The 26,685-nt window shown below is 47.5% G+C and overlaps 1 protein-coding gene across 1 annotated transcript in view; it reads right to left on the reverse strand.

Annotated features, from left to right (window-relative positions):
- Positions 1-870: 870 nt before the first annotated feature.
- MEGF8 (multiple EGF like domains 8) overlaps positions 871-26,685 on the reverse strand; it is a 35,818-nt gene continuing 10,003 nt past the window's right edge. The window contains exons 11-43 of the mRNA XM_073655852.1: positions 25,842-25,996; positions 25,656-25,763; positions 25,433-25,583; positions 25,187-25,350; positions 24,540-24,734; positions 23,231-23,431; positions 22,579-22,806; positions 22,382-22,500; positions 17,307-17,438; positions 16,578-16,691; positions 16,262-16,504; positions 15,988-16,172; positions 15,700-15,910; positions 15,191-15,389; positions 14,964-15,099; positions 14,645-14,859; positions 13,244-13,354; positions 12,708-12,826; positions 12,426-12,630; positions 12,144-12,315; positions 11,894-12,057; positions 10,799-10,943; positions 10,424-10,655; positions 10,145-10,274; positions 9,510-9,720; positions 9,214-9,428; positions 8,460-8,667; positions 8,209-8,374; positions 7,323-7,515; positions 5,865-6,035; positions 5,650-5,780; positions 5,295-5,421; positions 871-3,987 (exon numbers count right to left, since the gene is read on the reverse strand). Of these exons, the coding sequence (XP_073511953.1) occupies positions 2,752-3,987; positions 5,295-5,421; positions 5,650-5,780; positions 5,865-6,035; positions 7,323-7,515; positions 8,209-8,374; positions 8,460-8,667; positions 9,214-9,428; positions 9,510-9,720; positions 10,145-10,274; positions 10,424-10,655; positions 10,799-10,943; positions 11,894-12,057; positions 12,144-12,315; positions 12,426-12,630; positions 12,708-12,826; positions 13,244-13,354; positions 14,645-14,859; positions 14,964-15,099; positions 15,191-15,389; positions 15,700-15,910; positions 15,988-16,172; positions 16,262-16,504; positions 16,578-16,691; positions 17,307-17,438; positions 22,382-22,500; positions 22,579-22,806; positions 23,231-23,431; positions 24,540-24,734; positions 25,187-25,350; positions 25,433-25,583; positions 25,656-25,763; positions 25,842-25,996 (6,692 nt within the window). The 3' untranslated portion in view covers positions 871-2,751. The remainder of the gene's footprint in view (positions 3,988-5,294; positions 5,422-5,649; positions 5,781-5,864; positions 6,036-7,322; positions 7,516-8,208; positions 8,375-8,459; positions 8,668-9,213; positions 9,429-9,509; positions 9,721-10,144; positions 10,275-10,423; positions 10,656-10,798; positions 10,944-11,893; positions 12,058-12,143; positions 12,316-12,425; positions 12,631-12,707; positions 12,827-13,243; positions 13,355-14,644; positions 14,860-14,963; positions 15,100-15,190; positions 15,390-15,699; positions 15,911-15,987; positions 16,173-16,261; positions 16,505-16,577; positions 16,692-17,306; positions 17,439-22,381; positions 22,501-22,578; positions 22,807-23,230; positions 23,432-24,539; positions 24,735-25,186; positions 25,351-25,432; positions 25,584-25,655; positions 25,764-25,841; positions 25,997-26,685) is intronic.

The raw sequence follows: 26,685 nt of genomic DNA on the forward strand, positions 1-26,685 counted from the left end.
TACTTGAAATACATATCGGGTTCGCCTTACTTTAGAAAGCCACTGAACGGAAACTCTTTGAAAATTCCTCAAAATCTTAAAACTCCTCAAAAACTTGAGTTTCTGCTCCGGAAACTCTGCAAAAAGATTCCAAGTGCACATACCCTTTGGAGGAGTTTTTGGTTTCCTGGAGCAATTTTTAAGACTTTTTCCAACATTTTTGAAGATTTTTTTTTTCATCTGAAGTGTTTTTTTTTTTTGCAGTCTTCTAATTAGACAGAGCCTAATTTAGAGCAGTTTCCCATCAGGAGCTGCATCAGAGTCAAGTGCATTTTTTTTCCATACCAGATGTTTTTCAAAACCTGAACCAGAAGAAAAACGGTCAAAATACTGAACATCTGAAGACTTTTAGGTTCTTTCGCATGTGTCCCGACGTCTTGTAAGTCACAGGTCAGTCGAGTGCAGCCCTTCTCAAGTCCACAATTTACAGATCTGTTGAAAACCTATTGGTTTATGTTTAATGGATCCCTTGTGAGCTCATTAAATTAGGTTTGTTAAGTGATGCTGTGCCTCATGAACTCAGCGGTCCCACATCTGCTGCTGATCGCTCCCGACCTGGATCATAGGAGACTGGCTCCCACTAGTGGACATTTGTGAACAGTGCAATTAAACACAACTTGCATGCTGACAATGAATGGAAACATCCTTATTTACCCAGGGGTTGCAAAAACTTGTCCTGATCTATGTGCAAATGTCTGATCACCGTATGAATTATGTGTCATGGGGGGCACAGGAGAGACTGAGATCAGCACTGGCACCATTTTGCTGCCCCGGCAGCAGAAGTCAAATATACACATTTATTATTTTTTTTTTAATCGAGACAAGTTATGAAATCATTTTTCCTTTATTGTGGTGAATCACAGAGATAATCAGTTTATGAGCCAAACATTTAGTATTCTGTCAAAACCTACAGGACTTAAAGAGGTATTCAAGTGTCCAAAAATTGTCATCAAGTGTCCAAAAATTATCACCCATCCACTGGATTAGAGAATTTCTGGTGGTAGATAGCAGTTTCTTAAAATAGCTAGCCCACATATGAATCTGCCACTGAGTGAAGATCCCAGTGCACTGAGTCCCTCATAGCCCTGAAAGCTGAGATTTGTAATAAACACTGATATTACTCGGCACCCCGAGTGTGTGATATGGGTGGAGAGAGTATCACAGTTGTATGTCGTTTTAATGCGAACCTGCAAAAAAGCTGCCCTCATCCCCTACAACAAGGTGAACCTGCTTCTGATGCACATACCAGTCTATTATGCCCAGGAACTGTCTCGATTTTCATGCTCTGTAACTTGTCGTCCACTCTTTTTGAGTGGTCTGTTCCTCTTCATTAGCATTCGGCATGTTCTATAGGTGCAGGGTCTTCCCTTCACTGCTCCCACCATTGTCCAGTGGCTTACCAACCCTGAACTGAAAGATTGACATTTTTACGCCTGTGTGTAGTTTTTCAGACAGAGAAGCAGAGGCAAAGACAGTCCCCCTACTTCCTGTAGAGAGTCAAAGACACACTAACTTCCGGTAGAGTCAAAGCCCCGCCCACTTCCTGTAGAGAGACAATGACATCGCCACTTCCGGTAGAGACAAAGACACACCTCCAGTTCCGGTAGAGAGTTAAAGAACTGCCCCCACTTCCTGTAGAGAAAGACCTGCCCCAATTCCTGTAGAGCGACGAAGCCCAACCCCTACTTCCTGTACAGATGAAGACCTGCCTACACTTTCTGTAGAAATATAACGCTCCGCCCACTTGCTGTAGACTGACAAAGCCCTGCCCCATTTCCTGTAGAGTGGCAAAGCCCCACCACACTTCCTGTAGAGAGGCCTGACCCACTTCCTGCAGAGCAACAAAGCCCAGTCACCACCTCCTGTCCAGACATAGCTCCGCCCCACTTCCTATAAAATGTCAAAGCCCCACCCCACTTCATGTAGAGAATCAAAGCCCCGCCCCACTTCCTGTAGAGAATCAACACCCCACCCCACTTCCTGGAGACAAAGCCCAGCCCCACTTCCTGGAGAGACAAAGCCCAGCCCCACTTCCTGTATTCAGTCTCGGTCTTTCTGCTGTCTGATACAGATCACACATGGCAATAAGCAGTGGACAGCCATTCACACGGAATAGAGACACTTAGCGGCTGGCAGGATCCTCAGAGGCGGGACGACATATACGTTAGTCACCCCCCCCCCCGTATACAGAGCCCAACGTACCCGTGTATGGGGGAGATCGGGTTGAAGTGTGTTTCCTATCGAGTGTGGCCAGCCCTTGACTTTATGCACTTGTCGATAACATCCCAACCAACAAATGTTTGCTCTTTTGCTTCGACCCTCCTGACATGACGGCGAGGCGCGAGACTGATTATGGACACACTTATTGTTCTTTGCTCTGTAGTTCTTGCTGAGATTAATACTTTCCCATGCACAGCTGCCTATGTACAGGCCGTGTACTTGCATGAGCGCTGGAATTAGTGTATTGCTGTGCAACCCTCGGATTAGACCGCGAGAGCCGGAAAGCCGTGGAACACTGCCCGTCATAGTAGTGTAGGAAAAAATTAAATAATTGCACTAAACCCATCGTAAGTATCGTCCCACATATGGTGACACTAGCCAACGTCACCTTAGTGTTGTACCCGGATGAGAACATCCAGTACTGGCCAAAGTCTGCATTTTATACCAGTTTTGGGTTTTGCCCCGTTGTCTCTTTGGGTTGACCCCATTCCTTTAAAGTGACATGCTTGTAAGGTTCTCGTGGCTGAGAAGTCCCTTCCTGGAGCTGCTGACAACATGGCTGGGCCCGCAGTACTCCTGGAGGTTATGGCGTAAAGTCACAAGGGCAGAACCTAGACAGGCTCTATTGGGGGCTTGGGCGCCACCAGGTAGCTGCAAAAGTAAAGTGACCACACCGGCCATGCCATCATCTGTTGGCTCCAGGGTGATGGGCCCAACCCGGAAGTTGGAGTACGTGTACCCCAAAAGTTGGGACAAGAAAGGGTCCGAATGCCGCAACAAGGGCGGCTGCGGTGCGGACGGATCGTAGGACTTTAACCTGGGCTTGGAGCGGTGGTGATGATGATGGTGGTGGTGGTGATGATGAGGAGGAGGAAGTGACGGTAATACCGGTCCTCCGGGATGGCACCCAACGATCTCTACGTCGGGGTGGAAATAGACCGTCAGTTTAGCGAACGGTCTGCTGGCCATTTTACTCATTTCTTGAAGGTGGCGCCGCTGTTCCCTGCGCACATCCAGCCATTGCTTCACTTTCCAGAGCAGCACGCAGGCCGAGAGGAAGAGGAAGAAGCAGCTGAAGAAAACGGAAAAAAAGACAAAGAGGTCGATGTGCGCCTGGTCCTGACGGAAGAAGAGCAAGCCTTGAGACTCGGCAGATCCGCCGCTCGCATTGCCCAGAAGCAGCAGATAAAAGCGGCTGTTTTTCAGGGTGTGCAGCTCGTGGGGGTAAGTGATGACCACCCGGTCTCGGACCCCCCGAACAATCAGGACTGTCTGTTGGTTGCGGACTGTAATGTAGGTGATCAGACCTTTGGGACGTTCCTCGCGAAGCCAAGAGGATTTACTGACGGCAATCCACGCGCTGTCGTTAGCCAGGCCTGCAGTGAGGGGCTCAGGGCCTCCTGATGCTTCGCCGTCAGCTATTCGGACGGAGTGGACCCCTGTTATTAGGTTGACGTTGACGGCAAAGGTCTCCGGGGAGGTGGAGACGAAGACGTCCACACAGCCAAACGTCACATCCACGGTGACTCTGATGTCCACGTTGGTAAACTTGGGCTGCACCCCGAAAAAGACGCTGCGGCCGTAGGGCAGGTTCTGGATGTTGGGCTCGTGGAAGCAGTTACTCTGGGAAGTTGGATCAAAGCAGTATTCCTGCTCTACAGTCATGAGGCGGTAACACTGCCGGCCGTTCACCGGATTCCCATGGAAGGAGTCCTTACACTTGGCACACTGCAAGACACATAACAAGAAGAACCAGATATATATCGGAGAAAGTGTAAAGGACACCGCTAAGGAAACCTTCTGTATGTAAATTATGAGGCTCCGCAGCAGCTGATATGTATCATGAGGTTCTGCAGCAGCTGAGGTGTATTATGAGATTCTGCAGAAGCTGAGGTGTACTATGAGGCTCTGCAGCAGCTGAGGTGTATCATGAGATTTCCGCAGCAGCTGAGGTGTATCATGAGGCTCTGCAGCAGCTGAGGTGTATTATGAGGTTCTGCAGCAGCTGTGGTGTATTATGAGGTTCTGCAGCAGCTGATATGTATCATGAGGTTCTGCAGCAGCTGAGGTGTATTGAGATTCTGCAGAAGCTGAGGTGTATTATGAGGCTCAGCAGCAGCTGAGGTGTATCATGAGATTTCCGCAGCAGCTGAGGTGTATCATGAGGCTCTGCAGCAGCTGAGGTGTATCATGAGGCTCTGCAGCAGCTGAGGTGTATCATGAGGCTCTGCAGCAGCTGAGGTGTATTATGAGGTTCTGCAGCAGCTGAGGTGTACTATGATGTTCTGCAGCAGCTGTAGTGTATTATGACGTTCTACAGCAGCTGAGGTGTATTGAGGTTCTGCAGCAGCTGAGGTGTATTATGACGTTCTGCAGCAGCTGAGGTGTATTATGAGGTTCTGCAGCAGCTGAGGTGCATTATGAGGTTCTGCAGCAGCTGAGGTGCATTATGAGGTTCTGCAGCAGCTGAGGTGCATTATGAGGTTCTGCAGCAGCTGAGGTGCATTATGAGGTTCTGCAGCAGCTGAGGTGTATTATGAGGCTCTGCAGCAGCTGAGGTGTATTATGAGGCTCTGCAGCAGCTGAGGTGTATTATGAGGTTCTGCAGCAGCTGAGGTGTATTATGAGGTTCTGCAGCAGTTGAGGTGCATTATGACGTTCTGCAGCAGCTGAGGTGTATTATGAGGTTCTGCAGCAGCTGAGGTGTATTATGAGGTTCTGCAGCAGCTGGAGTGTATTATGAGGTTCTGCAGCAGCTGAGGTGTATTATGAGGTTCTGCAGCAGCTGAGGTGTATTATGAGGTTCTGCAGCAGCTGAGGTGTATTATGAGGTTCTGCAGCAGCTGGGGTGTATTATGAGGTTCTGCAGCAGCTGGGGTGTATTATGAGGTTCTGCAGCAGCTGGGGTGTATTATGAGGTTCTGCAGCAGCTGAGGTGTATTATGAGGTTCTGCAGCAGCCGAGGTGTATTATGAGGTTCTGCAGCAGCCGAGGTGTATTATGAGGTTCTGCAGCAGCCTGTAGTGTCCCAGTACCTGGTACTTGTAGCAGTCCTTCTTGTCCGCGCTGTTCTGACAGTTCTGGGTCTCGGTGTTGTTACTGCAGGGGCAGTTGGTTCCGTCCAGCTCGTTGCAGGTGTCAGCGTGACCATTACACTGACATCTGTGGAAGATATAAGGCGAGAGGGAGCCGCAGGGTGAGAAAAAGGGGTCAGAGAATGCAAAGCCATAAAGAAGACAGGAGCGGATCCCCCATTACACCACATAGGAAAGAGCTGTGATAGGAACTGGTTATACTGGAGCACAGGTCATTTCTGGAGATGTAGTGCTACCATCTAGTGGCAACAAAGTGCAATAACAGAATTGCAAACAAGGCACAGTTCACACTCACTTGGTGCAGCGCTTGTCCAGTAAGAAGTACCCAGGCAGACACCCCTCGCACTTGTCCCCCAGGCTGTTATTCTGACAGTTCACGCACAGGGCGGTGTCCTCGGTGGGGCCCTGACTCACCCAGGTCGGGATCTGCAGGCACAAGGGACACAGACATCAGTCCAGGAGATCTAACGTGAGAAACATTTACATAGGACTGCCTGTATGCACACCCACCTTGTCGGGGTCCAGGGAATACTTGTCCGGTTCCTTCAGGGTTTTCTCATACTCCTCCATGGTCATACACACCTCGCTGTTCCCACGGCAGAAGTCCAGACAGGGGCGACAGTTACCGCCATTTATAGCCGATCCCACAAAAAGCGGCTTACACTTCTCACAGTGCTCCCCCTAGAGGTCAGAGACAAGAGAAGCGCAGGGAGGACGATGAGCCAATACACAGAACAGCCCGACCATGTGCTCAGGACGGGATCCAGAGGAGACCCCCAGTGTAGCCTTTCTGACCTGCCCTCACATCACCCCCGGGGACAAGTGATCCAGTGCGCAGAGGAGACCCCCCATGATGCCCTTCAGACCTGCCTTCACATCACCCCCCATGGACAAGTGATTTAGTACAAAGAGACCCCCCCTTCCCCCGCAATGCCCTTCTGACTTAACCTCACATCACCCCCAGAGACAGGCGATCCACTGCGGCAGAGGAAACCCCCAGCGATGCCCTTCTGACCTGCCCTCACATCACCCCCAGAGACAGGCGATCCACTGTGGCAGAGGAGACCCCCAGCGATGCCCTTCAGACCTGCCCTCACATCAGCCCCAGAGACAGGCGATCCACTGCGGTAGAGGAGACCCCCAGCGATGCCCTTCAGACCTGCCCTCACATCAGCCCCAGAGACAGGCGATCCACTGCGGCAGAGGAGACCCCCAGCGATGCCCTTCAGACCTGCCCTCACATCACCCCCAGAGACAGGCGATCCACTGTGGCAGAGGAGACCCCCAGCGATGCCCTTCAGACCTGCCCTCACATCACCCCCAGAGACAGGCGATCCACTGCGGCAGAGGAGACCCCCAGCGATGCCCTTCAGACCTGCCCTCAAATCACCCCGAGACAGGCGATCCACTGCGGCAGAAGAGACCCCCAGCGATGCCCTTCTGACCTGCCCTCACATCACCCCCAGAGACAGGCGATCCACTGCGGCAGAAGAGACCCCCAGCGATGCCCTTCAGACCTGCCCTCACATCACCTCCAGGGACATGTGAGCCCTGCTTCTTCTGTACAGCTATTCTGAGACTTATGGTGCCCAAAAGTATCAGTGATGTGCACTTATTCATAGGTTATGCTGGGACTTGTAGTAGTGTTGCAGTTATTCACAGGTTATCAGACTTATAGCACCTTTTTGATGCAGCATGCATTTATATATGTTTGCATTGCTGGGACTTGTGGTACCTCAGTGCTGCAATGTGCATTGATTCATTTCTAGGCCAGTCTGGGCCTGGGCTGCCATATTTAGTGTCACAGGAGAGGTTTTGTGACATTTGGTGCTACTACTGGGTATTATTTTTGCTGCACGGTGATATTTGCCGGCAGCAGTATGGAAGCTTCACAGTAGTAAGCTGCATTAATATTAGACACCGAGTTGAAAATACAATGAAATAGTCCTGAGGGTATAATAAACTTACCATAGTGTTATTGTGGCACCGCACACACACATCCTCCGCCCCGAGTCCCTCGCAGTCACTGTGCTTGTTACAGCGGCAGGCCACGGAGCAGTTCTCCCCCACGTAACCAAAGTCACAGCGGCAGCTGTTGGGCTCCACGCAGGTTCCGTTAACACAGCCATGTTCACACACAGGGTGACACAGACCTGTAACGCTGGAGAGAGAAGAGAATGAGTATGAATACAATTGGAGTTAAATATTTTGTTAAAATCCCTGAGCTCCTGCGATTCAGCCGCTCTTTTCCATTTTGTTCTACGTAGCTCCTATGCAGAGATATTCACATTTCTTCTGGAGCGCAGTATGTGAAATCTCTGCTTATACCACAATTGGGAGTTTCTTCAGACTCTTCTCTCGGGGCGTGTGCTTTCACCCGTCCCTCCAACACACTGCCAATCACTACTCGGCAGCGCCTGAGACTGCTAAGCTGTGATTGGCAGAGTCTGGGAGAAAGGGGGCACACGCCCACAGAAAAGTTTGAAGAAACTCTCAGGTGTGCACAAGCAGAGATTTCACATGCTGCGCTTCAAAAGAAACAAATGTGAATATCTCTGCAATGGAGCGATGTACAACAAAATGGAAAAAAGTGGCAAAATGAGGAGAGCTCGGGGATTCCTACAAGGTATTTAACTCATCTTTTTGAGCAAGTGTCAGACAGGTTCTCTTACACTGCCCAACAAAAAGTTTTGACATGTCAACTTTTAATTGGTGGCGATCTGGGTGATCTCACTGAAACAAGCGCTTTCCTCCAATACTGAAGAGGGGCTCTAGTTTCTTTTAAAACAATGTTCTTGGAGGAAAAGAGTCAGTCTGGTATTTTATCCTCACACAGTATTGCCGGAGCTCTTACTTGTGCAGGGTGTATCCTTTTTTGCACGTGCACTTGAACCCGTGCAGCAGGTCACTACAGTTCTGTGTTTCGTTGCAGTCGTGATGTTGGTTCAGACATTCGTTTTCAGGGGGGCAGGACATAAAGGCCCAGTGAGACTCCAAGGAACTGCACTGCTCCCCCAAACCTGTGTCCAACAAGCAGCATTATACAATGCACCATCACAAGTCCACAGGGTCTGAAAGATTACAGCTAGCCCGGGTATTGCTTACCATGAGTGGGTCCACCGAGTCCTCCTTCAAGACATCTCCCTTCCCCGTTGCCTCCTCGCCTGGCGCACCAGCCACAGCGGGGGTGCTGGATGCAGGCGGCGCAATGAGTGTGACGGGAACAAGAGGGCGAGCAATTCTCTGCTCCACTCAGGACCCTGCCGCAGGCACCAGCAGCACATCGCATGGGCAGGAACGTGGGGCTCATGCACTACAGAGGAGGACAAAGATTAGTCACCAAATAACACATTCCTCAAAGTGTCCAATACTGACTGTACAGGATCAGTAATGTAATGTATGTACACAGTGACTGCACCAGCAGAATAGTGAGTGCAGCTCTGGAGTATAATACAGGATGTAACTCAGAATCAGTAATGTAATGTATGTACACAGTGACTGCACCAGCAGAATAGTGAGTGCAGCTCTGGAGTATAATACAGGATGTAACTCAGGATCAGTACAGGATCAGTAATGTAATGTATGTATACAGTTACTGCACCAGCAGAATAGTGAGTGCAGCTCTGGAGTATAATACAGGATGTAACTCAGGATCAGTAATGTAATGTATGTACACAGTGACTGCACCAGCAGAATAGTGAGTGCAGCTCTGGGGTATAATACAGGATGTAACTCAGGATCAGTAATGTAATGTATGTACACAGTGACTGCACCAGCAGAATAGTGAGTGCAGCTCTGACTATCAATATAACCAGTAAATTTCTGGATTTATTTTGACTATTCTGCAGCAATGACTTACCTGCTTTAATGCGATGCTCCACACACACTGCTGCCATCCACCGTCGGCCCCCTTAGAGCTGAGACACTCGTGGCAGGTGCTGTGGTTGTAACATGGAGTGGGACATGGAAGTGGCGGAGAAGACTCCACCGGCATCGGAGACACATTAAGCAGCGAGTGGCTGAAGCAAGTCCAGTCGTAGGTGGGCTGCACACTCAGGATCCGACGGGTCTCACCTAGGAGGGAGAGGAGCGAGATTAGCAGGAGAGATTGGACCGGGTGAAGGGGGCAGGAATAGACGAGCCGCTCGCTGGCACCTGTTCGTTTAAACTGTCGGGTCCACATGCACTTCCCGGAGGCGATGCACTTGTGGCAATCAGACGCCTCGCACGAGATCTCAGAGCAGTTGCTGGCCAGGAATATCTCCCGCTGGTTGATCCGACAGTCGTTTTCTGAAGTGCAGCTCCCATCACTGCCGATACAGGCGCCCTCCGGACAGTTCGTACACCACTTACAGCGCGGGGCACCCTGAGAGAGGACAAGGAGATCGGATGAATGGCCTGAAATACACTGCCGCTAAATGCACTTGGGAAAATCATCAAGATCCGCTGCTGGCAGCTCCTGTGCAATCGCCGACCAATGACGTTCCGAATATGCTCGATGGGAGCATGTTTAAACTATGCAGGCTGCTCACAGTAGTATGAGCAACATGCAACCTCCTGTTATCGTGTTGACCAGCATCTCCGGACTTGTTTCCGTAATTGGTCGAAAATTACAGAAGGAGCTGCCAGCAGAGGATTTTGATGATTAGCCCAAATGTCCCAAAAGGCTGTAAGTGCAAGGATTAAAACAAATCCTCAAAAAACAGGCAGCACTCCACCCCTGATTCCAAAACAGGAAAGTAAATGCTTTATTGGCCCATGTGAACAGGTGGCAACTATGCCGTCCTCACCATGCTCAGCTGCGCACTCATGGAGCGCGGGTGCTGTGCCAGACACTCGCTGCACGTCTTCAGTCTCCTGCACTCATCTGCAGATCTCGGCAATGGGAAGCAAGAGGAAAAAGTCTGGGAGCAACTGCGCCTGCAAAAAAAAAAAAGTCCCAGAGAGAGAAGTATTACTATAAGAAGGGCCGAAGTGGGGGGGGGGACGGGGTCAGCGGCGGCAGTCGGGGGAAGCAGCAGGCTCGTGTTGTTCATCTATTAGCTCCGGCACCGCGCTCGCCATCTTACCTTTCTGCGATGTCGGCTGACATGCAGCTGTACTGGCACCAAACGCAACTGCCGGAGCTCTGATTGCAGGAGGACGGAGAGCTGAACAGCATGCAGGGGTCCGAAGGTACAGACAACGTCACCATGCGGCCCAGGGCCACACCGTTAAACCCTCCTGAGATGTAGAGCTGTCCACCCACCACGGCCACGGCGTGTCCTATTGACTCGTTCATCGGGATGCCCAATATGAGATCTAAGGAAAGGAGAAGATATCAGGAAATGAGAGATCACAGACTTACAACGCTGGGCAATCGAGCCGTACAGAGTGATTGACAGCTGCATAATGGAAGCTACGGACCCCGACATGGTAAAGCACAACCCTCGTCCCCTCCTTACCCGTCCTGTTAGGCCTTATCCAGGCATTGCAATGAATCTGGTAGAAGAGAACCTGGTTACTGTACTCCCGGTGCTCGGTGCGACCTCCCACTACAATCATCGTGTCCTTTAACACAGCAGCGACGTGGAAGAAATGGGACAGGGGCTGACAAAAAATAAAAGGAGAAAATGCATGAGTCCTCTCGGTTTACTATATGAATCACTGACAGAAGCAGCCACAAGACGACCAGCTCCGTCGACCACGAGACCCACAGGTGAGAGCGACGTTCGGGTGTTGTCATTAAATCCACAGAAATATCTGCGAGTTGTGCATCCGATCCGCATGAGGATTAGCCGCCGCACAGTCCTGTAGTATTGTAACGTTACCACTTTCCATGGAGTAGAAAAAAAAGGCCCCAAAAAATTTTCTGATGTGCGCGATCAGGATGGCAAAATTCCTATTATATATATATATATATATATATATATATATATATATATATAGACACACACACATCTCTGATTGTCTAGAGCACTGGGGGACTTCTGCCTACATCCCTGGTGTTCAGGGCATTGGAGGACTACTGCTTATATCCCTGGTGGAATAGGGTAATGGAGGGCTGCTGCTTACATCCCAGGTGGGCTAGGGCACTGGAAGGCTACTGCCCACATCCCTGGCAATCTAAGGCACTGGAGGGCTACACCCTAACATCACTGGTGGTCTAGATCACTGGTGGGCTGCTGCTTACATCCCTGATGGTCTAGGAAACTGGAGGGCTACATAATAAATCCCTGATGGTCTAGGGCTACTGCCTACACCCCTGGTGGTCTAGGGCACTAAAGATGTTACATTGGTGCAAAAATTGGATAGCAGATCTATCTAACTGAAAAGCCACTCAGTTCTCGTTACGACGCTCTGCCTCATCATCTCAGGGGTCTCCTGGGCTTGAACTCAATTTCTCCAGTTACTCTTCGACCGGTAAGGATTTCCCTCCATTGTTGGATCACAGGGACGGTCATGTGCCGACTAGATTTTCATCAGCTTCTCTCACTGTGCGGGTGGACACAGGAGGTCGTGTGGGGGGACATAGGAGGCCGTGCGGTCTCTGGCAGTACCTTTCGTCCCTGAGAGGGGGCGAGCAAGCTCCAAGTCAGGTTGGGGTAGTAGAGGCTGTACAGCTCTGGGGAAGGGGTCACGGCCTCCACGTGGAATCGATGGCCGCCAAAGACATAAAAGGCGTCAGTGGCCTCGTGGTACACGGTTGAATGACCGTACAGACCTGCAATAGACGGATAAATAAGAGGGGTCATTTACAGTTTTCCAATAAAGTCCCATAACAATATAAAGGATGGCCACCGAACTGACCGGTGGGCGGCGTGCCGGTGTGATGCCCCACGTTCCAGATTTCCAGGTCAATGTTATATTCCAGCACCCGATTATTGAATCCGGTCTCGGGCGAATATCCACCAATCAGCATTAGCGAGGATCCGCGACGTGGGGTGAGGGTGTGGCCAGCGACGGACGGCAGGACGGGATCCTGAGGGAAAGAAACCAAGATGTCCTCATTACAGATCAACAATCACTCTACGACCTCTGGGACCTGCACTGAATGTAGGTGCCCCCATCGCCTAGACGCCGCGCTCTCACCAGCTCCTTCCTCCACTGTAGGGTAGTGAGGTTTAACACCCAGAAGTCACTGAAGGCCCCGTAGTTTGTGAGGCCGCCCATGATATACATGGCATTGCGGAGGGGATTGTAAGCAGCGGCGTGGAAGTAACGAGGACTCGGCCCGGGACCCCCGCCCTCGGTCCCCGCTAACATCTGGGTCCAGCGGCGCTCGGAGATGGAGTACCTTCAGGAAAAGAGACATCAGATGGCGTCTGCAGAACAGGTGCAGAGCAATGCGGTACACAACAACCGGAAGGTTACCTGTAGACACTACCCAGCACGCCATCTCTTAAAGACAGACCCCCGAACATCCAGAGGGTGTTATCCGGTCCCTCCACCATGGTGTGACCCAGCCGGTGTAAGAAGCGACTCGCTGTATCCTGAGAACACAATGTGTTATCAATGCAGGGTACAAAAGACTGGGGATCAGATTTTCTTAAAGGGTTTCTGGTTTTGAAGAAAACAAACAAACAAAAAAAAAAAAGAGCTTTAGCCACCCTCCCCAGGTTCAGAGCTGAGTCTCTGCCTCTGCTCCCAGTGTCTGCAGCCAATCAGTGAGCTTAGCAGCTCTGGGCGACTCGCGCAGAGTCACTGCACTGATTGTCTGCAGCACTGTAGACAATAGCAGAAAATGGAGCAGTGGTGAACACTCAGTGCCAGATCCAGGGAGGGTGAGTAAAGCACCATTTCTTTGTTAGTTGTTTTTTTTTAAACAAACTGCAGCCAGGAAAGAGGTGTTTTCTGACACGGGAAAGATACTTTCAATGTAAGATTTAAATGGGGAAAAAATGGCTTACCGCTGTGAGCTGGGGGTCCATGAGACTTTCCCACACGATCCTCCCAGAATCCAAGCGAACAGAACAGTCTTCTCCAGCATAACCGGGAGAACAAAAGCAAGCGCCGAGCGTCTGTATAAAAAGACAAAGGTGTTGTTTATGTAAAAGGTCGCTAACTCTATAAACAGGCGAGATACGGGCCTGGCGTTGGGAGCTCGCTGCCACAGACCTGGCCACGGAGCTTGCCGGCACAGACCCGGCCCAGGGCAATCGCCGCCACAGACCCGGCCCAGGGCAATCGCCGCCACAGACCCGGCCCAGGGCAATCGCCGCCACAGACCCGGCCCAGGGCAATCGCCGCCACAGACCCGGCCCAGGGAGCTCGCCGCCACAGACCCGGCCCAGGGAGCTCGCCGCCACAGACCCGGCCCAGGGAGATCGCCGCCACAGACCCGGCCCAGGGAGATCGCCGCCACAGACCCGGCCCAGGGCGATCGCCGCCACAGACCCGGCCCAGGGCGATCGCCGCTACAGACCCGGCCCAGGGCGATCGCCGCCACAGACCCGGCCCAGGGCGATCGCCGCCACAGACCCGGCCCAGGGCGATCGCCGCCACAGACCCGGCCCAGGGCGATCGCCGCCACAGACCCGGCCCAGGGCGATCGCCGCCACAGACCCGGCCCAGGGCGATCGCCGCCACAGACCCGGCCCAGGGAGCTCGCCGCCACAGACCCGGCCCAGGGAGCTCGCCGCCACAGACCCGGCCCAGGGCAATCGCCGCCACAGAACCGGCCCAGGGCAATCGCCGCCACAGAACCGGCCCAGGACAATCGCCGCCACAGAAACTGCTATACGCGCTCGCCACCACAGACACTGCTGAATGTGCTCGCTGCCACTCGGCCCAGCGCACTCGCTGCCACAGATGCGATTGAGTGTGCTCATTCACATCCTATTAATTTGCTAAGCGACAGCCAACACGTTTGTTGGTTATCCACTGTTTAATAGCCTGTTTACACAGGATGACCGATCTGTAATAATAGATGGCTGAGTGCTGATAGGCTGCCAATGTTCTTAGCAGCACAAATCCTATTTATGCAGGTCAATGCGCTGCCGAGGACGACGATCTTCTTGTGCAGATCGAAGGATCATTTTGGGAATTCTGCTCCTTCGTCCAGATCGCTCCTGACTTCACTCCGAGTACGTATAGGGTGGCACGGATTGCCATGATAAGGCTGTACCATCTCAGACATTTATACACAAGCTATACCATAGATGTTTGAGAACGGAGCAGTCTTTGGCTGTGAGCAGCTCAACATAGGTGTGGGATCCCAGCGGTTCCAAAAATGTTACGTGTACAAATAATCCCTTTAATGCTTAAATACACTGAGGGTGTCAGCATGAAGGGCCGGAGGGGGTCGTCACCTGTTTGCAGAAACCCTTCTCTTCCTCCACGGAGCAGTTTCGGGGACACACATTGCGCAGGCAGGACGGACCAGACAGAGGACTTCTACAGACGCAGCTCTGACCTCGGCACACCTTGTTGGGTCCACACGGCGGATGACATTCGTGCACTTTGTACGTGGCATTAAAACCACTTGGTTCGGTGTTGTTTGCTTCATAATATACGACGAGAACACCTAATCAAATACAGAACAGCAAAACTATTAGACGTGCTCCAGGGTGGGCATTTACCGAGGCCTTGGCTATGGGACCCCCTCTACATGGTAGTAGTCACAGTTACCCGTTGTCGCCTCCACTGTAAGTGGTGCTTCTCCCCGACCTCGTCCACAAAACGCTCCCAACAAGCTGCGATCGGACTGCAGGAGTCCGGTGTCCAGGAATGCAGGAATCCCATCGAAAACGTAGACATAACTGTGCTAAAGATGAGAAGAATGTGACCGGCAGACGATAAAGAAAGAGACATAAGTGTACCCAGCGTGATGAGGAAGAAGGAGAACCGTGGCTCACCGTGCACGGGATGTTGAAGTCCGGCTGCAGACTGAGGCTGAGCCGTGGGCAATTGGCTTCGGGGTGGCACGGCTCTGTGTGAGAAGACACGCTCAGCATCCACAGACAGTAGGAACCTCCGGGGGAGCCGAGTGCGGAGGACGTCACCTTGGAAAGCAGCTGCCGACCCTGGCACTCCAGGTAACACGTGCCGCCATTTCTAGGAAAACAAATTCGGATTAATTGGACTCGGTCCCATCTGGCAAAGAAAAGCAATAGGCTGTTGTGACCACACAGCTTATAATCTTTATCAGCCAGACGTTTAGATTTGTTAATCCAAGAAAAATACACTATTGTGTTTCTGTTGACTTGTAAATGTATATGTATTTCTGCGGCTGGGGAAGGTCAGACCAGTATTTGTATAACCCTGATTGTTGTCTTCTATTGCTCTGTGGAACAATGAATGTTTGCTAAATATGTTGATTAACCATTGTGTGGACCCTGTGGCTTGTTGACTCACAGCTGCGTACCTGGGATCCCCGTAATACCCAGGGCCACATTTGTCGCAGTGTTCTCCCTGCGTGTTGTCCGTGCAGTAGCATATGCCCGTTTCGCGGTTGCAGTAGCCCATGTCAGGCGTCCCGTGTTTGTTGCAGGCGCATTCCTGGCACCCGGGCTTCTGGGTGGCACTTCCATAGCTGCCAGGTTTGCACTCCTGGCACCGAGCGCCTTGAGTCCAATCTGGAAAAGAGAAAAAGTAAAATTCCCCTACGGAAATGTGACAGACACGGCACTGTGCCAAACGGGTCACCTCTTACCCTGGCAGGAATCGCATATGCCAGGCCCTTGGGTGCAGGTGCTGTGGAAATTGCAGGCACAGTCCACGCTGCACTCCACTCCGCTCTCTATGACGCTGGTCTGGTTGGATGTCCACCCGAGGTCACACAGGCAGGAGTAGGACGGGGGCCCACTGCACGATCCGTGGGAGCATTCATTAAAACATCTACAAGTGTGCAAAAAAAAAAAAATGCATCATTAGCTAAATTTAAAAAATAATAATCATACAGGATGATACTATGGAGTCGAGCTCACGTCTGATTGCAGTGGGTGACTCCGTCTCCTGTGTATCCGCGGTCACAGTGGCACTCGTAGGAGTCCGGCGTGTTCCTGCAGGTGGCATCTTTGTGGCAAGTGGCCATTCCCAGTCTACACTCATCGACATCCGGACAGGAGTCGTAGGACCACTCGGCAGGTTCGGCTACGAGCCCAGAGAAGGACAATTCACGAGAGCAGGTGGTATTGCCCCGGACCCCTGAATAATCACCGGAGAAGCACCTGGACAGAAACCGATCGTGTCAGGAGCTGAGCAGAAGCTGGGGGTGTTTCACATCTATGGGTGCCGACTCACCTTCCCATCGTTGGGTTGTCGATGTTTCCGCACCAGCCGCACTCGAAATTCTGCAAACACTCCCGACAGGTGTTAAACCTGGAGCAATCCATGCACTGAGGCACCGAGTGAACGCTGGATGGACAAGAGGGAAGAAAAGGGGCAATTATGAGCGGCACGAATGGCCCCTGTATATAAACCCGATTTAAAGGATACGCTAAAAAATAATTTTCAGTAAAAGTGGTCAATCTTTAAAACTACTATAGTGGACCTGTGTTATTCCAGTATTTGAGGGAATTTCCTGGTATCGGAGTCCCCATCCTGCCAGCTGCAAATATTCAACCTTTCTATCATACATATAGATCATGGCTGCAGTCCATGATTCTATGTGACAGTTTTTAAATATTCACTTCTGTTTCCTACAGGAACCACTAAAGAATGTAAGAAGCATACATATCTAGCTTCGCCTATACAGGCTTCCTCAGGGGGCCATAACTATACACCCTGAAGAAGCCTGTATAGGCGAAGCTAGTTGGGGGATCTATATGTGTGCTTTTTATGCTTTTAATGAAAATTAATAAAAGTTATTTTTTAGCATATCCCTTAAATAGGGTCTATTTACCCTCGGGGTAATATGTTGTTTAGAATTTTTCGTCCCTAAAGGGGTGCTCACACTCTGCTGTATTATTTATATAAACCCGAGCACGGATATCACATAAAGGGTGATGAGCAAATGCCTGGGCCACTCACCTGTCGTACCAGTCTCGACAGTCACCATAAGGATACTTGGCGAGGTACGCGGCAAAATAGAAGCAGCTGCCCGTAGACTGGCACCAGGCGCAGTGACTGGAGTTAGACAGGCATTCGGAGCAGGTCTTACGCCTAGAAGTAGAGCGTAAAAACACACTGTTAAATAAATCCTCCTGGCGTAGACACCTGCAAAGCTTAAAAGGGTTAAGTGGTTCCCAAATGCATTAAACGTGCCCTCCCTTTGTCCAACACCGGCACTCCGGTCTCTGTTTTGGTTGCATTGGTCAAGTCGACAGTGTGCATCACCACTGACTGTGGCAATGACTGGCTGCAGCGGTGATGTGAGCTCTCGACGTGACGTCATAGCTGCAGCCAAAACTGCTTTTTTAATTATTTTAAAGCATTTGGGGACTACTTTCCTTGAAGTTGAAAACCCCTTTAAATTAATTATGACCATTGCTCGCCGAGCTTTGCCATTTTTGTAACTTCCATTAGTTTCTATGGGAGTTATGGAATCAAGGCAGCCCGGCTTCCCCATTTGACCGTATCTGGCCACAGCAAATAGACAGGTACTCCTATTTTACCTGGTGCGGACAGACAGTATGGGGCGCCTGTGCCAGAACACAATATACGCCGTCTTTGCTACGATCCCTCTTATGCTATGTCTATAGAAAAGTAAAAATGTTCTGAATATTGGAGGAAGGTGGATGAGGAAAAGATAAAAAGGAAAAAAAAATGGCCAAGTCTCTAAGGGGTTTAACCCCTTTACAACCCAAGGTGGTTTGCACGTTAATGACCAGGCCAATTTTTACAATTCTGACCACTGTCACTTTATGAGGTAATTACTCTGGAACGCTTCAACGGATCCCCCTGATTCTGAGATTGTTTTTTCGTGACATATTGTACTTCATGATTGTGGTAAAATTTCTTCGATATCACTTGCGTTTATTTGTGAAAAAAAAGGAAATTTTGCGAAAATTTTGCAATTTTCAAACTTTGAATTTTCATGCCCTTAAATCAGAGAGATATGTCACACAAAAGAGTTAATAAATAACATTTCCCACATGTCTACTTTACATCAGCACAATTTTGGAACCAAGATTTTTTTTTTATTGGGGAGCTATAAGGGTTAAAAGTTGACCATTTTTCCAACAAAATTTACAAAACCATTTTTTTAGGGACCACAGCACATTTGAAGTGATTTTGAGGGGTCTTTATGACAGAAAATACCCAAAAGTGACACCATTCTAAAAACTGCACCCCTCAAGATGCTCAAAACCACATTCAAGAAGTTTATTAACCCTTCAGGTGCTTCACAGGAATTTTTGGAATGTGGAAGAAAAAAATTAACATTTAACTTTTTTCACAAAAATGTTATTTTAGACCCAATTTTTTTTATTTTCGCAGGGGTAACAGTAAAAAATGGACCCCAAAATTTGTTGTGCAATTTCTCCTGAGTAAGCAGATACCCCATATGTGGGGGAAAACCATAGTTTGGGCGCACGGCAGGGCTCGGAAGGGAAGGAGCGCCATTTGACTTTTTGAATGTAAAATTTGCTTGAATAATTAGCGGACGCCAGGTTGCATTTGGGGAGCCCCTGATGTGCCTAAACAGTGGAAACCCCCCACAAGTGACACCATTTTGGAAACTAGACCCCTCAGGTAACTTATCTGGATGTGTGGTGAGCACCTTGAACCTCCAAGGTGCTTCACAGAAGTTTATAACATTGAGCCATACAAATAAAATTTTCACATTTTTCCCACAAAAATGTTTTTCAGCCCCCACTTTTGCATTTTCATAAGGGTAACAGAAGAAATTGCACTATGCAGTTTGTTGTGCAATTTCTCCTGAGTTAGCAGATACCCCATATGTGGGGGAAAACAACTGTTTGGGCGCGTGGCAGGGTTCGGAAGGGAAGGAGCGCCATTTGACTTTTTGATTGTAAAATTTGCTTGAATAATTAGCGGATGTGCCCCTGATGTGCCTAAACAGTGGAAACCCCCAACAAGTTACACCATTTTGGAAACTAGACCCCTCAGGGAACTTATCTAGATGTGTGGTGAGCACCTTGAACCCCCAAGTCCTTTACAGAAGTTTGTAACATGGAGCCGTGAAAATAAAAATAATCAAACTTTTTCCACAAAAATGATGTTTTAGCCCCAATTTTTTTATTTTCACAAGGGTAAGAGGAGAAAATGGACCCCAAAAACTTTTGTGCAATTTTTCCTGAGTACGCCAATACCCCATATGTGGGGAAAATACAGTGTTTGGGCGCACGGCAGAGTTCAGAAGGGAAGGAGCACTGTGTGACTTTTTGAACGCAAAATCGGCTGGAATCGAGAGCGGACGCCATGTCGCGTTTGGAGAGCCCCTGATGTGCCTAAACAGTGGAAACCCCCCACAAGTGACCCCATTTTGGAAACTGCACCCCTCAAGGATTTTTTCAAGGGGTATAGTGAACATTTTGAACCCAGAGTTACGACACAGAATTTGATGACATTAGGTCATCATATTGAATAAGTTGTCATTACTCTTGAGCGCAAGTGCTCACTACTTGAGTTTGCATCGGGTGCTCAGGTATGCACCATGTATCACGGGTGCTCGAGTGAAATGCTCGAGTCCCCGCCCGCATGTTTCACGGTTATTAGACACCCCAAAAAACCATGAAGGGATCGCTCGTGCATGGCAGGCAATCCCTGCGAGTTTTTTTTGGCCGCGAAGCATATGGGCGGAGACTCGAGCACCCGCGATACTCAGTGCATACCCGAGCACCCAATGCAAACTCAAGTAGCGAGCACTTGCGTTCAACACTAGTTGCCATATCGTCATCATTTTTTTTTTCAAAAGTAAAAAAAAAAAAAAACCCCAACCCTAACATTAGCACAACCCCAACCCCAGCCCTAGCGTTTATTTTTTACGCCGTTCCTCGTGCGGTATAAGTGATTAGACGACTTTATTCTTCGGGTCGGTGTGATTACAGCGATACCAGAATCATATCGGGTTTTTATGACTGACAGCTGTCACACACTAAAAGACACATTTTGTAAAATCTAGTTTTAGCATCGCTATAGTTTGAGAGCTATAATTTTTCCAGATTTTGGCAGACAGTCATGTGACGGCTCGTTTTTTGGGGGATGAGTTGACGTTGTTATTGGAGCCATTTTCATGCACGTGACATTTTTTGATAGCTTTCTATTCCAGCTTTTGGGAGGCAGAATAAACAAAAACCAACAATTCAGGAATTGTTTTTTTTATTCTACTCCGCGTGTGGCAAAATTGATAAGGTAGCTTTATTCTTCGGGTCAGTACGTTTACAGCGGTACCACATTTATATCGTTTTTCTATGTTTTGCACTTTTACACAATAAAAGCTATTTTATAGAAAAAATTATTTTTTTGCATCGCTTTATTCTGAGAGCTATAACTTTTTGATTTTTCGGCTGATGGAGCTGTATGGCGGCTTGTTTTTTGCGGGACAAGATGACGTTTTCAGCGGTACCATTTTTATTTATATTCTTCTTTTTGATCGCGTGTTATTTAATTTTTTGTTTGGCGGTATGATAAAGCATTGTTTTTTGCTTCGTTTTTTTTTTTTTTTTTTTACCGTGTTCACTGAAGGGGTTAACTAGTGGAACAGTTTTATAGGTCAGGTCGTTATGGACGCGGAGATACCAAATATGTGTACTTTTATTGTTTGTTTGGTTTTTTTCATAATAATATTTATTGATGGGTACATTATATTTTTAATTTTAGTGGATTATTTTTTTTTTTTTTATATTTTTACAATTTTTTTTTTTTTCACTTTCTGAGAGTTTTTTTACTTTGTCCCACTATGGGACTTTCACTTTTTTTTATTCTGATCGCCTGCATAGCATAGGGATGGAGCACCATCCCTGTGCTATGCAGGCAGTCAGCGCTGCACAGTGATAAGATTGTTTGGTCATGCACTGCGCATGACCAAACAATCTTCCTGCTGTCTGGTGACCCGGATGTTGTCATGACGACATCGGGAAGCTGCGGCAGACCGCGCTGGAGGCCGGAAGAGGAGGCGAGTATGCCGATCACCTCCCCTTAGCCACCGCAATGCTGCGATCGACTTCGATCGCAGCATTGCGGGGGTTAATGTGCCGGGAGCGCTGCGGGACCGCTCCCTGCACATAGCTGATTGTCAGCTGTGACAATCAGCTGACACCCGGTGGCGATCGCGCCCACACAGCCTGTGTGCGCGCGCGATCGCGAAGATGTACAAATTCGGGTCAGGCTCTTAAAGCCCAGGGCACAGACGTGTATTAGTACGTCATGGGCTTTAAAGGGGTTAAAAGGAGTTGTCCCATAAAGACGAGCCCTTTTCAAATGCCCATAAACAAAACATGGACACCTTATGGGAGGGGTCTGCCCTTGGGACCTCCCCTTAGGAGCCATTGCCCAACAGAGTAATTATGTGCCTGGTGGTTGATCATATGATCGTCATAATGGTTTCATTTGAAAGAGAGGTTCTTCTAGTAAAACGATTACCTTAAAGGAGGATCTGTCACCAGGACATAAGTGACCTGTTTCTGCTCTTATTTTCTTCCCGCTGTTCCCCTGATTATTCCGTTTTTTGTAAATCCGCCATATGGTTCCAGAGATATTTATTTAGTGCTAATTTTTAGTCTTTACAAGGAGGCGTGGCTCACATGGTTATTATGCAGACTGGATAAAGACACGCCCCCGAGGATCCTATTAGCTCCACCCCCTCGTAAAGACCATGAAACGTAGCACTAAATAAAAAAAGGCCATATCTCTGGAACAGTATGTCGGATTTACACGAATTAAAAAACTGAATACTTAGGGGAAAAGCAGGAATAAAATAAGAGCAAAAACTAATCACCCATGATGGGATTTTCCATTTATAACGTGATGGTATATCTTTGTAATATACCATCACTTTATGATCCCAGCATGAAGGGGCTCCAGCGTTGTGTTCATTGTCTGCACAATGGTGCAAAAGAAAAAAGTATATGGATCTAGAGTTGGGACCTGAGCTTATCCTCTTTTAGTATGTTTTCTTGGATGAATATTTAGAGAACCCTTACTGATGACAGGCCCGAGGACAGTCCTTGGCTGAACGTATAGAGCCGTTCACGCGCCCTCTTCGGCTACACAGCGAGTCCCCCTTCTTATTGCTGTGCACTTGCCACTCGCAGTACTGGTCCTAGAAGGAAACAATATATTGGCATCACCCCGTAATTTGCCTGCTGGCTCACCCTGGCAGCACTGGGCTATCACTCACCTCGCTGCAGGCTTCGCAGTCCCGGTATTCCTCGCACAGCTGACAATTTCCCGGTGAGAGGATTAAGGGGATATCATGGCAGAACTTGGCCCATTCGCTTCCTAGTCGGTGGTGACAGCTTCGAGTCTTAGAGCACCAGCCGCAGCTCTGATCGGCAAGGCAGGCCAGACAGGACGTGTAGTAGCAATTCTCAGACCGATGGGGCTCCAAAAAAAGGAAGGAGATCTCCTGCGCAGCAAAAGGAGAAGAGGAGCACAAAGTGGAAATGTAAAGTATGGTGCATGATGTTACAGGTAACAGGCCACCGGAAAAGCTGGAGGCAAAGTAGTCAACGCTCTCCTAGTGTTTTGGGATCGCGTTGGCCAATTTTGGCATATCCCAGTCATACGGGACAGTCCCGGTTTTCCAAACTGATGCTAAGATCTACCACCACTCTGATGGAGGTCAGGAATAAAGGGGGCGCAGAAATGCTGTAGCATGTTTTTCCCCGGATCACTGCGGTCAGCCTAATTGCACACTCCAAAAAACAGGGACGTAGGTGTTAATTTTTAGGATCAGTGAGGGTCTCCGAAGAGGGACATCAGATCATGAACCTCAGTTCATGACCTGAGGTCCCTCTTAGGAGACCGTCACCACCAGCCTAATCACTTACACTGCCGCCATGTACACCGGTGCGGTCCCACGTCAGGCTGAGCTCGCTCGTATGTCCGATGCCCGTGTTGTTGAGAAACCCTTCAATCTGCACGGCGTAGCGGCTTCCCCGATCTGCGTTAGGAAATAACCGCTCCCCGCTATTCCGCTGCAGAGACCGCCGCTCCTTATCCTGGTGCACAAACCAGCGTCCCACCTCCTCCTGCCGAGAGCAAACAAGCCCAGGAGACATAAGCAAAGAACATTTTTAGTGTATGCAGCTCCTATGCAGACAGACGCTGTGTAGTCTCGATAAAGGAAGGAGACAGCGTCCAAAATCAGGTGAAAAAAAATTCAAGGCTCCATTCATATTGCTATAGATGCAACGTTTCGATCAGCCATAGGTCTTTTTCAAGTACAAGACCTATGGCTGGTTGAAACGTTGCATCTATGGCAGAATAAATGGAGCTTTTAAGTTTTTTTTCACTGATTTTCCTTTCTTTATTGAGGTTTTTCTCCAAGTGGACTCCTTGGCCAAGGACTTTTGTGGGTGTGTCAATACTTTGACCTTGGTGCCCTTCTACGAGTGTCCATAATTGGAGTGCTGCGAGCCACCTTCATTTTAATGCGACCATGTGTAGTCCACACGTTACTCCGCTCTCTGCTCGCTCTCCTTACAGGCAGATGGAGGAGATAACATGTAACCTGTGGACCGGAATACATGGAAGGTTCGACTATCATCTGTAACCGGAGGGATACATAGATCTGCATAGGAGCTGTGCACACAAAAATCACAGGATATTTTTCACCAAGAAAAGAAAGTAATTTATCAAATGCAAACTCAGTATTTCACTACTTAATAATAAATTAATATAATTATATAATATGGTAAAGATAATAAAATATATAATATTAATATAATAATTGTAAAATATAATAAAATGTTAAAGAATTAAACAATATATTAAAATTAAATATAATACAAAAAAATTACATAATTAAGATATAAAATATATTATTAAATAACAAATATATTAAATACATTTAAATTAATAATAAATCATGAAATAAATCAGTAGATAATATATAATTAAATAATAATAATATATAATAAATTAAAAAAATAAATCATTAAATAATATATTATTAAATAATAAAATAATAATAGGTTTGTGTCAGCATTTTCTGAGATCTATAACTTTTCTATTTTCTCATCGATGGAGACTTTTTATTGGTATTTTTTATTGCACTTTTTGGAGGGGAGGTGGGGAGCAGTGTCGGGAAAAAAATGGCAATTCTGTAAACTCAGTATTTCATTACTTAATTCTTACCAGAGGGTAGATGGTCCCTGGGTACCGCCCAAGTCGGGCCACGACATAAAACCGCTGGATGCGAGCCCATATAGAGACACGTTCCGGTGGAGAGTTTTGGCTCAGCATGGGGTATATGAAACCTTTATACACCAGAGACACGTCCATCTCCGTGCTGGGGCTCAGGGTGATGGTCGTACTACGCACAATGGACACCTGAGGAACAGAAGGTTGAAAAATTAGAAATTTAGAATTTGATGCAAATTTTCTGTGCATGTGTTCATTTATTTACTTTAGGAGAAATGTAAAAAAAAATGACAAAGCAAAGAGTAAAGTGATGGCATATCACTTAAAGGGTGCGTTAACCTTTTTTTTTTTTTTTTTTTTTACTTAAATGCATGTACTTTTGGCTAAAAATCATTTTTGGAATTGGGTTTCATTAAAAATTTGCCTTTGTACATCCTCTATGTTGCACTGCAAATTACTGGCTGCAGAATGAGTTAACTGAGAATCTGTCAGTGAGATCGGTATGACTGATTGACGTGTAGTTAGTAACATCTCTTATTTCTGAGCTGAATTAGGACCACAAGACAGTAAACTTCAAGCCGGTGCAACATTTTTAATTGCAAAAATGACTTTTAGCCAAAAATACTGAAATGGAAACGTACCCGGTCTGGTTGGGACTCATTTCGCGGCTGCTGATAGGTGATCAGGTGAAGACCAGGAAGAAAATTGTTGGTCCGACAGCCATCCAGAGACGTGATGAAGGTGTTCTGGCTGCCCCACCAGCCGTACGTTCCCGAGATCTGCCCGACCCGACAGGCGGAGCGATCTGGAGGCAGAGGATACAAATGAGTTAATGAAAAAAAACAGGAACAATCCAGGGATGTAAAAAGATATAAAAGACCCCGCACCAGAGACGGCCATGCAAGTCTCGTTCTGGACGCACCACCCAAAGGTGCGGGGGATGTGAGCCGAGGTGGTCAGGTTGCTGCTGAACACCAGGCAGGACTGGCAGTCGGAGAGGAGGCGCGCCAGTCCTAGGCAGCTCTTGTCGGGGCATTGCTAAAAAAAAACCAAAGCAAAATAAATAAAGATAAAGCATTTTGAGGGCGCTGGATCTGTGACCACACGTACGATTTTATTAGCCTGAGGGGTCTGGCAGCTTGTGTGACACCACGTGCACTCAGGATCCTTGGAGCAGATGGCCTCATCGGTGTACATGGAGCAGTAGTCCAAGTGGTACTGCAACAGGGGGCACAAACATGTCATATAGGCACTACGGGCGAAGACAACAAGGCTGACCCTCCTCGGGATACTCACATCCTGCACGGGGGGCTGGTACACGGACACCGGCACCTTATAGGCCAGGAGGTCTCCACGTGGCGTACCGCTGTACCCTCCGGCCACGAGCAACACTCCACCTTTCATGACAGCTGCTACATGGGAGTAGCGGCCACCGCTCACCGTCTGCGGCCCTACAAGAGAAAAAAAAAAAACACAATTCCACTATTAATTTTTGGATGTTGGACGCTGTTGAATTTGCAGTTAAAAAATTATATATATATATATATATATATATATATATATATATATATATATATATATATATATATATATATTTATTTATTTTTTTTGGTGGCTAAGAAAAAAAACTGAAATTTGTATTAACAAATATATAATAACAACAATAATAAATAATTAATAAATTTATATAATAATTATATAACAATAACAAGTATATTAATATAATAATTATATGATATATAATACACAATACCAATAAAATAATAAATATAAAATATTAATAAAATTATATTATATAAAATATATTTACTAATACAAAATATTAATACAAAGTAGTAATAATTTAGTATTAAATACAAAATATATTAAATTTAAATTAAATAAAATTAATAATACAATTTATAATATTAAATTATATATTAAATATACATAGTAATAAAAGATTAATATTAAAAAATATTAATTGATAAAATTTATTAAATATATAAAATATTATATAATATTGAATACAAATAAAATATAAAATAATAATAATAATACTATTTATATATGTAATATTTTGCGTAATACAATACTAAATAATAAAAAAATATATAATATTACATAATAACATAATATTAAATATTAATAATAGCTTGGC

This window comes from Phyllobates terribilis, unplaced genomic scaffold, assembly GCF_046119375.1.
Source record: "Phyllobates terribilis strain yellow unplaced genomic scaffold, ASM4611937v1 Scaffold_12__6_contigs__length_324123572, whole genome shotgun sequence".
Taxonomy (NCBI): Eukaryota; Metazoa; Chordata; class Amphibia; order Anura; family Dendrobatidae; genus Phyllobates; species Phyllobates terribilis.